The sequence below is a fragment of the Scyliorhinus canicula genome, chromosome 11 (assembly GCF_902713615.1).
Source record: "Scyliorhinus canicula chromosome 11, sScyCan1.1, whole genome shotgun sequence".
Classification (NCBI taxonomy): domain Eukaryota; kingdom Metazoa; phylum Chordata; class Chondrichthyes; order Carcharhiniformes; family Scyliorhinidae; genus Scyliorhinus; species Scyliorhinus canicula.
The window spans coordinates 87,373,087-87,386,969 of NC_052156.1; the positions used below are offsets into that span (position 1 = coordinate 87,373,087).

A 13,883-nucleotide genomic window follows, 5' to 3' on the forward strand; every position below is an offset into this window, starting at 1 on the left:
TATTTTCACCCTATTTGGTTTCCCCAGCTACGTGCACAGCGGCCGGGGTTCGTCCTTCATGAGCGACGAGCTGCGTCAGTACCTGCTCGACAAGGGCATCGCCTCGAGCAGGACTACCAGCTACAACCCCAGGGGGAACGGGCAGGTGGAGAGGGAGAATGCGACGGTCTGGAAGACCGTCCTACTGACCCTCCGGTCCAGGAATCTCCAAGTCTCCCATTGGCAGGAAGTCCTCCCAGACGCGCTCCACGCTATTAGGTCCCTCCTATGTACCGCCACCAACCAGACCCCTCACGAGGGGCTCTTCATTTTTTCCAGGGGCACTACCATGGGGGTCTTACTCCCGGCATGGTTGAAGACACCGGGCCCTGTAGTCCTGAGCAAACACGTCAGGGCGCACAAAACCGACCCCCTTGTTGAGAAGGTGCGCCTGCTTCACTCCAACCCCCAGTACACATTCGTCGAGTTCCCCGACGACCGTCAGGACACCGTATCCCTCCGGGACCTTGCTCCCGCTGGGTCCAGCATCCCCTCTATCACTACAGATGCACCCCTCACCTTACACCCCATCCTGCCGCCCACTTGGGCTCCCGAGCCCACTAACTCGCTGCATCGGTTCCGCGCAACCCAGCCACCCCCTCGCGCTCCCGAGCCCACTAGCTCGCTCCACCTGTTCCGCGCGCCCTCACCAGCTAACCCCCAGCGCCCTCAGTCCCCAGTCGAACCAGACGGGTATGGTGCTCGGACGAGATCTTCCCTGGAGTCCGCCATCGTACCCCAACCCACAACACCCGTCCAGCCACCGCAAGAGGCTGCAACCCTGGTGCTCCGGAGATCGCAGCAGACAGTCCGACCACCGGACAGACTCAATTTATGAACCACCACCCCCGCCGGACTTGATTTTTTTGTAGGGGGTGAATGTAACTCCGTAATTCACACTGTATTGTATATACATGAGACCATGCATTTGTAAGCGCAGTTGCATTGCCCGACCACTAAGGGGAGTAGCGCTGGGAATGCTTAGGAGTTTGTACAGGGCTCCTCCCTTGGCTCCGCCCATGACTCCTCCCCTGGACTGCTGTACAAATACCAATGCTCAGAGCCAGTCGTTCAGTTCATCGAGAGTTCAACGCGGAACAGGCTGGCTCTGTTGTAAGTAGATTAAAACCGCTGTTCATATCTTAAAGCACGTGTCTAGTGAATTGATGGTTCCATCACTCCAACAGGCGATCAACATGAAGGAGTACCGATTGGTCAGCTGAGGGGGGCAATGGTAGATAGAAAATCCCATGTTTGGCCTGATGTCATATGCCTTCAAGGGGTACAAAGTCAATGCTGAATACTCCCAGGGCACCTCCTTCCCTACTGAATACTAGACTGCATCTGGAGAGCATTGTGCGGTCAAGGCAAATTATATTGACATTGTGAAAATCAATAATGTGGCGGCTAATTCCAGTCACTCTAACCCAAAATGGATATGTTTGTTTATTGGAAAGGTTTCAGGGAACAGGGTGATTCATGCCTTTGAGCATTAGGTTTTGGAAAAAAGCCCCAAAAAGTTAAATTATTTTCCATTAACAAAAGTGGTGAACAGAAATGGTTTGACCTCTCGTATTTAATAGGGAAAAAGTTAAAAACATTTGGGTTTTCTCATTCGGCACCTCTGATGCTGCCTTCCTTGTTCTTCCAACACCACGCTCTGTCTTCATACACACAAGTCTCCACAATACTCTTTGAATCCTCATTTGCTTTCCATGTCCCTTCTGATTCACTTTCTAGTTCTTTTCTTCTCTGCCATTCTTCCATTAACACAGTAAATCAATGCCAGGCATCCCTTCTCCTGCGTCTCCTGAAATGCTTTTATTCACCTCTGTGGTACCTGGTGTCTTCCCATGTTTTCTGCTTCCTCGATAATGGACTGTAGCTGGAAACTAGGGAATGCAGTAAACTTTCACTGCAAGTAGCTAGATGTCTAAGCTAGGGGAGGCAGTACCCTTTCACTGCAATTAGCTATATAGAACATAGAACATAGAACAGTACAGCACAGAACAGGCCCTTCGGCCCTCAATGTTGTGCCGAGCCATGATCACCCTACTCAAACCCACGTATCCACCCTATACCCGTAACCCAACAACCCCCCCCCCCCCCTTAACCTTACTTTTAATAGGACACTACGGGCAATTTAGCATGGCCAATCCACCTAACCCGCACATCTTTGGACTGTGGGAGGAAACCGGAGCACCCGGAGGAAACCCACGCACACAGGGGGAGGACGTGCAGACTCCACACAGACAGTGACCCAGCCGGGAATCGAACCTGGGACCCTGGAGCTGTGAAGCATTTATGCTAACCACCATGCTACCCTGCTGCCCCTAAGCTGTCATATGTCTAAGCTAGGGGATGCAGTACCCTTTCACTGTAAGTAGCTAGAGGTCTAAGCTAGGGGATGCAGTACCCTTTCACTGCAAGTAGCTAGAGGTCTAAGCTAGGGGATGCAGCACCCTTTCACTGCAAGTAGCTAGAGGTCTAAGCTAGGGGATGCAGCACCCTTTCACTGCAAGTAGCTAGAGGTCTAAGCTAGGGGATGCAGCACCCTTTCACTGCAAGTAGCTGGAGGTCTAAGCAAAGTGGTACAGTACCCTTTCACCCTAAGTTACTGGAAGTCTATATTAGGGGATGCAGTAGGCTTTTACTCTATGTGACTGAAAGTCTATGCTAGGGGATAAATACCCTTTACTATAATCCACTGGAGGTCCATGTTAGGGGGTGCTGTTTCTAATCACTTTAACTGACTGGAATTCCATGCAAGTGGATACTGTATCATTTCACTCTTCATATTTGGAAGCATAGAAACGTGATAGGAGGAGTCAACATGTCCATTTCAGATGTAAAAGAGCCGTCCAGCCTAATCGCACTTTGCAACTTTTGATCCACAGCCAGGAAGTTATAGCACCTCATGTGTATATTCAACTAAGTATTTTTAAAAATGTGATAAGGGCTTCTGTTTCTCCCGCTCCAGGCAGTGAATTCCAGACACCCCACTCTCTAGATGAAAACATCTCCCCACAATTTTGTTCTAATCATTGTGGAGGCTGAGGGAAAATTTGATTGAGATGTACAAAATTGTGAGGGGACTGGATACAGTGGATGGGAAGAGCCTAATTTACCTCAACAGAGAGGTCAGTAAATGAGGGTATAGATCTTAAGTGGTTGGTAAAAAGATTAGAGGGGAGATGAGGAAAAGTATTTTCACCCAGAGGATGGTAGGCGTCTGAAACTCACTGCCTGAAAGGGGAGTAGAGGCAGAAACTCTGAGCTCACTTAAAATGTGTCTGCATATGCACCTCTAGTCCCGAACCTGCAGGGCTACAGACCAGGGGCGAAATTCTCCGACCCCACGCAGGGTCGGAGAATCGGCCGGCGGCGGCGTTATTCCCGCTCCCGCCGGGTTTTTAAATCTCCGACCGGCCAAAAACCGGCGTTGTGCAAATCCCGCCAGCAGCCTCTGAGAACAGCTGGCGCCGGCGGGATTTCATTATATTTTTACTTTCACCAAATCTCCGGCCCGGATGGGCCGAAGTCCCGCCGACGTGGCCATGGGTCACGTCGGCGAAAAACAGAGTAGCTTTAAAACGGCGTAGCTTTAAACCATCATCAATGGTTGCCGCCGTTCAGTGTCCTGGGGCGGGGGGGGGGGAGAGAGTGTCCCGGCGTTTGTGTGGGGGGCGTTTGGGGGGGGGGGGGGGGGGGGAGAGAGTGTCCCGGCGTTTGGGGGTGGGAGAGAGTGTCCCGGCGTTTGGGGGGGGGGAGAGAGAGTGTCCCGGCGTTTGGGGGGGGCTTGCGGCGTTGAGGGGGGGGGGGGTTGCGGCGTTGAGGAGGGGGTTTCGGCGTTGGGGGGGGGTTGCGGCGTTGAGGGGGGGGGTTGCGCCATTGAGGGGGGGGTTGCGGCGTTGAGGGGGGGTTGCGGCGGTGAGGGGGGGTTGCGGCATTGAGGGGGGGTTGCGGCGTTGAGGGGGGGTTGCGGCGTTGAGGGGGGGTTGCGGCGTTGAGGGGGGGTTGCGGCGTTGAGGGGTGGATTGCAGCGTTGGGGGGGTTGCGGCATTGAGGGGGGGTGCGGCGTTGAGGAGGGGGGTTTCGGCGTTGAGGGGGGTTGCGGCGTTGAGGGGGGGTTGCGGCGTTGAGGGGGGGTTGTGGCGTTGAGGGGGGGCTGGGGCGTTGAGGGGGGGTTGCGGCGTTGAGGGGGGGTTGCGGTGTTGAGGGGTGGATTGCGGCGTTGGGGGGGGTTGCGGCGTTGAGGGGGGGGGTTGCGGCGTTGAGGGGGGTTGCGGTGTTGAGGGGGGGTTGCGGCGTTGAGGGGGAGGGGGGTTGCGGCGTTGAGAGAGAGGGGGGGTTGCGGCGTTGAGAGAGGGGGGGTACCGGCTTTGAGAGAGAGGGGGGTACCGGCGTTGAGAGAGATGGGGGGGGGGGGGCGGCGTTGGAGGGGGGTAGGGGTGGTAGGGAGGGGGGTAGGGGTGGTGGGGAGGGGGGTAGGGGTGGTGGGGAGGGGGGTAGGGGTGGTGGGGAGGGGGGTAGGGGTGGTGGGTAGGGGTGGTGGGGGTGGGTAGGGGTGGTGGGGGTGGGTAGGGGTGGGGGGGTAGGGATAGGGGGGTAGGGGTGGGGGGGGTAGGGATAGGGGTGGGGGCAGCGGCGCCCCTCCTCTGCCCCCACCTCTACCCCCCTCCCCACCACCCCTACCCCCCCTCACCACCCCTACCCCCCTCACCACCCCTACCCCACTCAGCACCACCCCTACCCCCCTCCAACGCCGCCCCCCCTCCCTCTCAATGCCGGTACCCCCCCTCTCCTTCTCAACGCCGTACCCCCCCTCCCCCTCTCCCTCTCAACGTCGGTACCACCCCCCCCCCCCCTCTCAACGCCGGTACACACACCCTCCTCCCCCTCCCTCTGAAGGCCGGTACCCACACACCCCTCCCCCTCCCTCTGAAGGCCGGTACCCACACACCCCTCCCCCTCCCTCTGAAGGCCGGTACCCACAACCCCCTCCCACTCCCTCTGAAGGCCGGTCCCTCTGAAGGCCGGTACCCACACCCCCCTCCCTCTCAACGCCGGGTACCACCCCCCCCCCCCTCTCCCTCTCAACGCCGGTACACATCCCCCCTCCCCCTCCCTCTGAAGGCCGGTACCCACAACCCCCTCCCCCTCCCTCTGAAGGCCGGTACCCACACCCCCCTCCCCCTCCCTCTGAAGGCCGGTACCCACACCCCCCTCCCTCTGAAGGCCGGTACACAGACCCCCCCTCCCTCTGAAGGCCGGTACACACACCCCCCCTCTCTCCCCCCTCCTCCTCCCCCTCCTCCTCCCCCCCTCTCTCCTCCCCCCTCTCTCCTCCCCCTCTCTCCTCCCCCTCTCTCCTCCTCTCCCCCCTCTCCTCCTCTCCCCCCCCTCTCTCCTCCTCTCCCCCCTCTCTCCCTCTCCTCCTCTCCCGCCTCCCTCTCCTCCTCTCCCCCCCTCTCCTCCTCTCCCCCCCTCTCCCCCCCTATCCTCCTCTCCCCCCTCTCTCCCTCTGCTACTCTCCCCCCCTCTCTCCCTCTCCTCCTCTATCCTCCTCTCCCCTCTCTCCTCCTCTCCCCCTCTCTCCTCCTCTCTCCTCCTCTCCCCCCTCTCTCCTCCTCTCCCCCCCCTCTCCCTCTCCTCCTCTCCCCCCTCTCTCCTCCTCTCTCCCCCTCTCTCCTCCTCTCCCCTCCTCTCTCCTCCCCCTCCCCTCCTCTCTCCTCCCCCCCCCCTCTCTCCTCCTCTCCCCACGCCGGTACCCGTCCTCTCTTTCTCAACGCGCCACTTCTGCAGCGCATTAAAATGACACGTATCGCGTTGGTCCGATGCTGGCCCTCCGGGAACGGAGATTAGCGGCCTAAAAGAAGGCTCTGACGCCGGAGTCATCTGCACCGCTTTTGCTCGCCGGAAATTGGCGTCACGACGGTCCGCGGAGAATTTCGCCCCAGATTCTGGGAGGTGGGATTAGACTGGGTGGCTTGTTCCACGGCTGATGTAGAAATAATGGCCAAGTGGCTTCTTTCTGTGTGGTGAACTTTCTATGATTCTCTTCATTACTTCTAATTTATGACCCCTGGTTATAGACTTCACTGTTGAAGGAAATATCCATTAGCAGAGGGGTAAATCATTTGAAGCAGCTATCTAACGTGCAAGTTTCAAAAGACATTTGGTAATTAAACAAGTTATTTGCTCTGTCCACTCCATTTATGCCCTTCATAATTTTACACACTTAAATTAAATATTCGCTGAACCTCCTGTGTTCCAAAGAAAATAACCCCAGTTTATCCAAACTTTTCCCATAGCTCAAATTCACTATTCCTCACAACATCCATGTAAACTTCGTCAGCATCCTTTCCAGTGTGATCCTATCCTGCTGTAATATTGTACCAGAACTCTACAAAGTACTCTAGCTGTGGCCTAACGAGCATTTTATACAGCTCTAATCTCGCCTTCATATTTTATGTTACCCCTATCTCTGGATCTGTAAAGATTCAATTACCTGCAAATGCTCGCATTCTAAGCATTGCATGGCATCTTTGAATTTGTCTATATATATGTTTCTGGAACATACCTCTTCATTCACCTGAGGAAGGAGCAGTGCTCCGAAAGCTAGTGTTTGAAACAAACCTGTTGGACTTTAACCTGGTGTTGTAAGACTTCTTACTGTGCTCACCCCAGTCCAACGCCAGCATCTCTACATTATTCATATTCTATGCCTTAGCTGATAAAAGGAAGTATCTGGTATTCCTTTTTAACCACTTCATCCTAACCTGCTACCTTCAGTGGTCTGCAGACATGCACTCCAAGGTCCTTAAGTTTATCTTGTCCACTCATCAGCCTACTAGCTATTCCTTTGCCTTTATTGCCCTCCGTAAATGCATTACTTCATTTCTCAGATTGAATTCCATTTGATCACTTTTCTATCCGCCTCACCAATCAGTCCTGAACTTTATTCTCAACATCAACCACTCCACCAATTTTTGTATCATCCGCAAAATTCCTAATCATGTCTCTGACATTCAAGTCTAAATCATTTATATGCACCATGAAACACAAGAGACCCAATATAGAGCCCTGTGGAACCCCATTGGAAATAGCCCTTAGTCACAAAAAGACTCATCGACTGTTATCCTTTGTTTCTTGTCACTGAGCCAAGTTTAGATTCAGCTTGCCACTTTCCCTTGGAATCCCATGGGCTTTACTTTCCTGACCAGTCTGTCATGGGGGACCTTGTCAAAAGCTGTCATAAAATCGATGTAGATTACACCAAATGTGCTACTCTCTTTGTTACCTCCACAAAAAATTCAATCAAGTTAGTCAGACACAACTTTTCCTTTAAAAATCCATGTTGACTTTCCTTGATTAATCCATGCTGTGTTAAATGACAATTTATACTGCCTCGCACAATTTTTCCTGATAATTTAACTACCATCAAGATTAGGCTGGCTAGTCTATAATTACTCAGAGGACTATGTGAGGGAATGATATACCTTATCACAATAAATAATTGAGGTTTGTTTTTGCAAGGTATTTCTGTTCCCCTCTCAATCATAACCAGAGCCATTGACTTGATTGATTCTGAATACTGTGTTTCTTCTACAATAAAACACTTCAGAAGATTTCACTCTAATGTTCCTGAGGCCCTCTCAGTTATACTTACAGGAGGCTGAAGAGCTCACGGTAATTTTCATCTCCTTTTCCATCTGACACCAGACTGTCCAGTTTGTCGATTAGCTCCGCTTCCACCTGGAACAGAGAAATGGCAGGAAGTATTTCAGATATTGCTTCTTCTTGATACTTCGGCATCCTGTTGCCCACAAACCTGATTTGATGGAATCCTATCTCTTGAGCTGCCACTGTCCAAAGTAGTTAATTGCATGCGTATTGGGAAGAGTTTTTGTTACTGATGTTCAAAGTCGGAGAAGGATAGAAAGAAGGTAAGAAAGAGAGAGAAAGAGAAAGTAAGAGCAAGGGTGCTCTGAAGGGTAGTCACTTTAATGTGGGAAATACAGCAGGTAATTTGGCCAAGCATGGATCTACAAAGAGCAATGCAATAATGACCAGATAATCTATTTTCATGCGTGTTGCGGGATAAATATTAGTACTTCCCTTGCTTCTCTCCAAAATACTAACATGGGGTATTTTACACACAGTAAACTTTGGTTTAATATCTCAACCAAAAAGTTAATTGGAGGACAACAAATTTAAGTGGGTTGAGAACAGATCTGTCCTGGATAAACTGTAATTCAAGATTGGCAGGCAAAACTGTAATGGAACTTAAAGAGGAGATGGTTCGTGTACAGTTGAAGTCAATGTTCACTCGAACTTTTGGGTGGTACAGTGGCACAGTGGTTAGCACTACTGCATCACAGCACCGAGGACCTGGTTTGATCCCAGCCCCGGGTCACTGCCCGTATGGAGTTTGCACATTCTCCGTGTCTGTGTGGTTCTCGCCCCCACAACCCAAAGATGTGCAGGATATGTGGATTTGCCATGGTAAATTGCCCCTTAATTGGAAACAAATTACTTTGTGTGTCCATTTTTGTAGCACTGCATGGCACATTCACAATTGGTGCAGGGCTGTGCACCCTTATAGCTTCAAAGAAACATTGGTCAAAGTACATTCCCAAGAGAGGGAAATGTAGGAAAACCAAAGCCAGATAACGATGATTAAATAGAGAGAGTCAGATGAAGCAGAGTAAGGCACAAGATAAATGCAGCAACTTCAGGCCAGTCAGTTTAAACTCAGTGGTGGGAAAACATTTAGAGACGTTAATCCTCAAAGAAAATGAGTCACTTGGGCAAATATGGAATAATTAAGGAAAGCTAGCACAAATTTGTTAAGAGAAAATTGTGTTTCACTAATTTGATTGAATTTTTTGATGAGGTAAAAGAGAGTGTTGATTAGGGTAATATGGTTGATGTGGTGTACATGGACTTCCAAGAGACATTTGATAAAGCACAACATAATAAGCTTGCCACCAAAGTTGAACCCCATTGTTACAACACCATGGACGAGTGGTGATAGAGCGGTCAAGAAGGCATACAGCATGCTTGCCTTCATCGGACGGGGTATTGAGTACAAGAGTTGGCAGGTCGTGTTACAGTTGTATAAGATTTTGGTTCGGCCACATTTGGAATACTGCGTGCAGTTCTGGTCGCCACATTACCAGAAGGATGTGGATGCCTTGGAGAGGGTGCAGTGGAGGTTCACCAGGATGTTGCCTGGTATGGAGGGTGCTAGCTATGAAGAAAGGTTGAGTAGATTAGGATTGTTTTCGTTGGAAAGACGGAGGTTGAGGTGGGACCTGATTGAGGTCTACAAAATTATGAGAGGTATGGACAAGGTGGATAGCAACAAGCTTTTCCCAAGAGTGGGGGTGTCAGTTACAAGAGGTCACGACTTCAAAGTGAGAGGGGGAAAGTTTAAGGGAGATGTGCGTGGAAAGTTTTTTACGCAGAGGGTGGTGGGTGCCTGGAACGCTTTACCAGCGGAGGTGGTAGAGACGGGCACAATAGCATCATTTAAGAAGCATCTAGACAGGTATATGAATGGGCGGGAACAGAGGGAAGTAGACCTTGGAAAATAGGAGACAGGATAAAGGATCTGGACCGGCGCAGGCTGGGAGGGCCGAAGGGCCCTTTCCTGTGCTGTAATTTTCTTTGTTCTTTGTTCTTTGAGTGGGCGATCAATTCCAGCCCAACAGACCACAGAGTCCCAACATAACTGAATTAAGCAATAATTTGTGTATTTTCCAGAGATCTTGACTGCTCCAATGAGTTACACACCCCAGATATGTAAGTAAAGCATTTAAAGTAAAGCAAACTGTTTATTTACAACAAGGAAAAAGATGAACACATAATGGTGGGAATGGAACAATGGTCTGCTGATCTAACTATTCCCTAAACTCGATCCCACCCGCCAAGCAGGCACAGACAAGACAGACACACGGTGTGGGGTAGGGAAGGTTAAAAAATAACAGGTATTAAAAGGTATAAGAGATTTGAGGATTTTCACTGCTGAGGTTGAGATCTTTGGAAGCGGTGATCTCTTCAAAGTGTGAGATGTATAAAACAATCAGTTGGTTTGGATCTTCAAGCTGGGCCACTCAGGCTGGATTCTCAGGCTGTGGGATGCCCTTTAGGGACAAGCTTCAACTTATGTTGAGCTGAGCCTTATCCTCACAAGGTGCACTTCAAATCTGCTCAGTCTCTGATATATGATCAGCTTCAGCAGACCCACCAACAGCTTACCTCAGTTAAATATCAGAGCAGCGGTTTTTGAGAGGCCTTCAAGTGGTCTGGTATCTTTAATGGGAGAGGAATCCAAAACATTTGCCCTCCCCAGCTCTATATTCAGGCTTTGCATGCTCACTAAAACCTCTGTTTACCTGAAGGGAGTTCCAGCTTCGGTTTGAGAGAGAATTTCACCCCTTCTGGGAGAGAGATTCAAAAGGATCCTGCTCAGCTCTGCAGGTCCAATCAAAACTCTGAAAAACAGCTTCACAGAGAATGACGACTGAGACAACTGAGGAGAAAAAAGAGCCTCCAACTGTGATTTTCCAGAGAGATCCACCCCCTTCAGGGAGGGAGAACTTAAAGCCATCTTCAACTCTGTCCCAAAACAAAACTAGAACTAAACATACAGAGGGTCACCCAGTAGGGCATTCCAGTATAAAAAGCACCAATCCACATTGAGGATCGGCTTAGCTTCAGGATTACAATGAAATTGATTGGTTGCTAGTGAAGTCCATTGAATTGACATCACGAGCATCAAGGAGAAGGCCAGTACATTAGACCAGGGGTGTTTTCAGTTTGACCAAAGTCTGCAATTTAAAGCAAAATATGCAATGTTGCAGGACAAAGAAACATGGGACAGACAAGGATTTAAGAAGTTCCTCACATAATGGAATGAAAGGAACAGTGGGTGCATGGATACAAAATTGTTTAAGTGACAGGAAACAGAGAGTAGTGGTGAAGGATTGTGGGCGGGATTCTCCGACACCCTGCCGGTTCGGAGAATCCTCGGGGGATGGCGTGAATCCCGCCCCGACGCCGGCTGCCATGTTCTCCGGCGCCATTTTATGGGCAGGATGCACGCCATGCCGGTCGGGGGCCATTGGCAGCGGCTTCCCCAGCAATTCTCCGGGCCCCGATTGTCTGAGCGGCCATCCATTTTTGGCCAGTCTTGCTGGCGTGGGTTACGCATAGTCCTACACGGCGGGACCTGGCAAGTAAGTTGGTGGGGGCGGTCCTCGGCGGGGCGCTGGGGGATCCGACCCCGGGGGGGCCCCCCATGGTGGCCTGGCCTGCGATCGGGGCCTACCGATCGGTGGGCGGGCCTGTTCCGTGGGGGCACTTCTTCCTTCTGCGCCAGCCCTGTAGGGCTCCACCATGGCCGGCACGGAGAAGAGAACCCATGCGCCAAAATACGCTGGCCAGTCTGCGCATGCGTGGAACCACGCCGGCGGTTCCGCACATGCGTGAGATCACGCCAGCTCTTTGGCGCATGCACAAACTCGCGCAGTCCCTTCGGCACCGATTGGAGCGGCACCAATCCCTCCGGCGTCCACCTAGCCCCAAAGGTGCTGAGAATTCTGCACTTTCGGGGGCTGTTGACGCCGGAGTGGTTGGCGCCGCTCCTCCTGCTGGCGAGGGGACTTAGTCCCCCAGAAGGGAGAATCCCGCTGTGTCTTTAGGTTGGAAGAAGGTATGAAGCAGGGTTACCCAGGGATCACTGCTTTCCTTCAAATATCCGAATGACTTGATCTTTGCTCTAACAGGTTACGGTTTCAAAATTCTCAGATAGCACAAAGCGTTTTAAATCTAGTGAACTAGTAGGATAGTGATACACTTCAAGAGGACATAAAAAGGTTGATGGAATGAGCAGACGTGTGGCAGATAGAACATAGAACAGTACAGCACAGAACAGGCCCTTCGGCCCTCAATGTTGTGCCGAGCCATGATCACCCTACTCAAACCCACGTATCCACCCTATACCCGTAACCCAACAACCCCCCCCCCCTTAACCTTACTTTTAATAGGACACTACGGGCAATTTAGCATGGCCAATCCACCTAACCCGCACATCTTTGGACTGTGGGAGGAAACCGGAGCACCCGGAGGAAACCCACGCACACAGGGGGAGAACAGTGACAGTGACCCAGCCGGGAATCGAACCTGGGACCCTGGAGCTGTGAAGCATTTATGCTAACCACCATGCTACCCTGCTGCCCCATGATATAATTTTTAATAAATTTAGAGTACCCAATTATTTTTTCCAATTAAGGGGGAATTTAGCGTGGCCAATCCACCAATGCTGCACATCCTTTGGGTTGTGGGGGTGAAACCCATGCAGACATGGGGAGAATGTGCAGACTCCGCACAGACAGTGACCCAGCGGGGAATCGAACCTGGGACCCTGGCACTGTGAAGCCACAGTGCTAGCCACTTTTGCTACCATGGGTACAAATGGCTGAATGTGGCAGGATAGGTTGAGGAAATAATTAGAAAGGCATATGCTGTGGTAGCGGCTATGGAGTGAGTGGTCGCACACAAGGTGGCTCCTGCTTGAAGGCATTGGTTTTCATAGAATTTACAGTGCAGAAGGAGGCCATTCGACCCATCGAGTCTGCACCGGCTCTTGGAAAGAGCACCCTACCCAAGGTCAACACCTCCACCTTATCCCCATAACCCAGTAACCCCACCCAACTCTAAGGGCAATTTTGGACACTAAGGGCAGTTTATCATGGCCAATCCAACTAACCTGCACATCTTTGGACTGTGGGAGGAAACCGGAGCACCCGAAGGAAACCCACGCACACACGGGGAGGATGTGCAGACTCCGCACAGACAGTGACCCAAGCCGGAATCGAACCTGGGACCCTAGAGCTGTGAAGCAATTGTGCTATCCACAATGCTACCGTGCTGCCCGTTGGCCCCTTTTACCCAAACTTTGGGGAATTTTGGCGGAAAGGTTGTGCGGAGAGTGGAGGGGGAATTGGGTCTCCCCCGGATAGGCATGTCTGCGGGTTACCAAATTCGACAGAAGACTGTGAGAGGCTATGAGTTGGAGGAGACACGTGGTGCAGCATTAATTGCAAAAATGTCGGAGGGGGAAGGGTCATCGTCAACTGGAAAGCTGCCAATGGAGCAGCTAATGAGCTTCATTAAGGATGAATTTTAGCAGCAGCGTAAAGAAATGCAGGGTAGCTGGTCATAGGCGTTTGAAGGGGCAGTGGCATCTCTTTGCGTGACTTTGGAATGGGTGGAGAAGAGCCTGGATGTGCAGGGGGCAACATTCCAGGAGGTGGAGAAGGTGGTGCTGACCAGAGTGACTGAATTGTGGTGCTGAAAGCGGAGATGGCCATCTGGGGAACATGCATAAGATTCTGCGAGCAAAGGTGGAGGACCAGGAAAACAGGTGCAGGTGGCAAAATTTGAGAAGCGTGGACCTGCCAGAGGGAGTGGAGGGAACGATTGCAACAGGCTATGTCGCAAGGCCAGGTTGGTGGACGCGATGGTGCTGGACAAGGCCCCAAAGGTGAATTGAGCCCATAGGACCCTGAGGCAGAAGCCACCGCGGACGGTGATAATGCGTATGCACAAGTTCCAGGAAAAGAAAAATATTCTGAGGTGGGCCCGGGTCCAATGGGATTGTGATTGGGAAGGAAACCAAATCTGGATTTATCAGTGATGATGTGGAGATGCCGGTACTGGACTGGGAAGGGCAGAGTAAGAATTTTTACAACACCAGGTTAAAGTCCAACAGGTTTGTTTGGAGTCACTAGCTTGAGGCACGCAGCTCCATCATCAGGTGAGTGAAGAGGTGG

General features: G+C 51.6%; 1 protein-coding gene across 1 annotated transcript in view; it reads right to left on the bottom strand.

The window, feature by feature from the left end:
- The window catches only part of dock3 (dedicator of cytokinesis 3), a 1,304,448-nt gene that overhangs the window by 310,228 nt on the left and 980,337 nt on the right, over positions 1-13,883 (bottom strand). Inside the window, 1 exon segment of the mRNA XM_038810823.1 lies at positions 7,712-7,797. Within this exon segment, the coding sequence (XP_038666751.1) occupies positions 7,712-7,797 (86 nt within the window).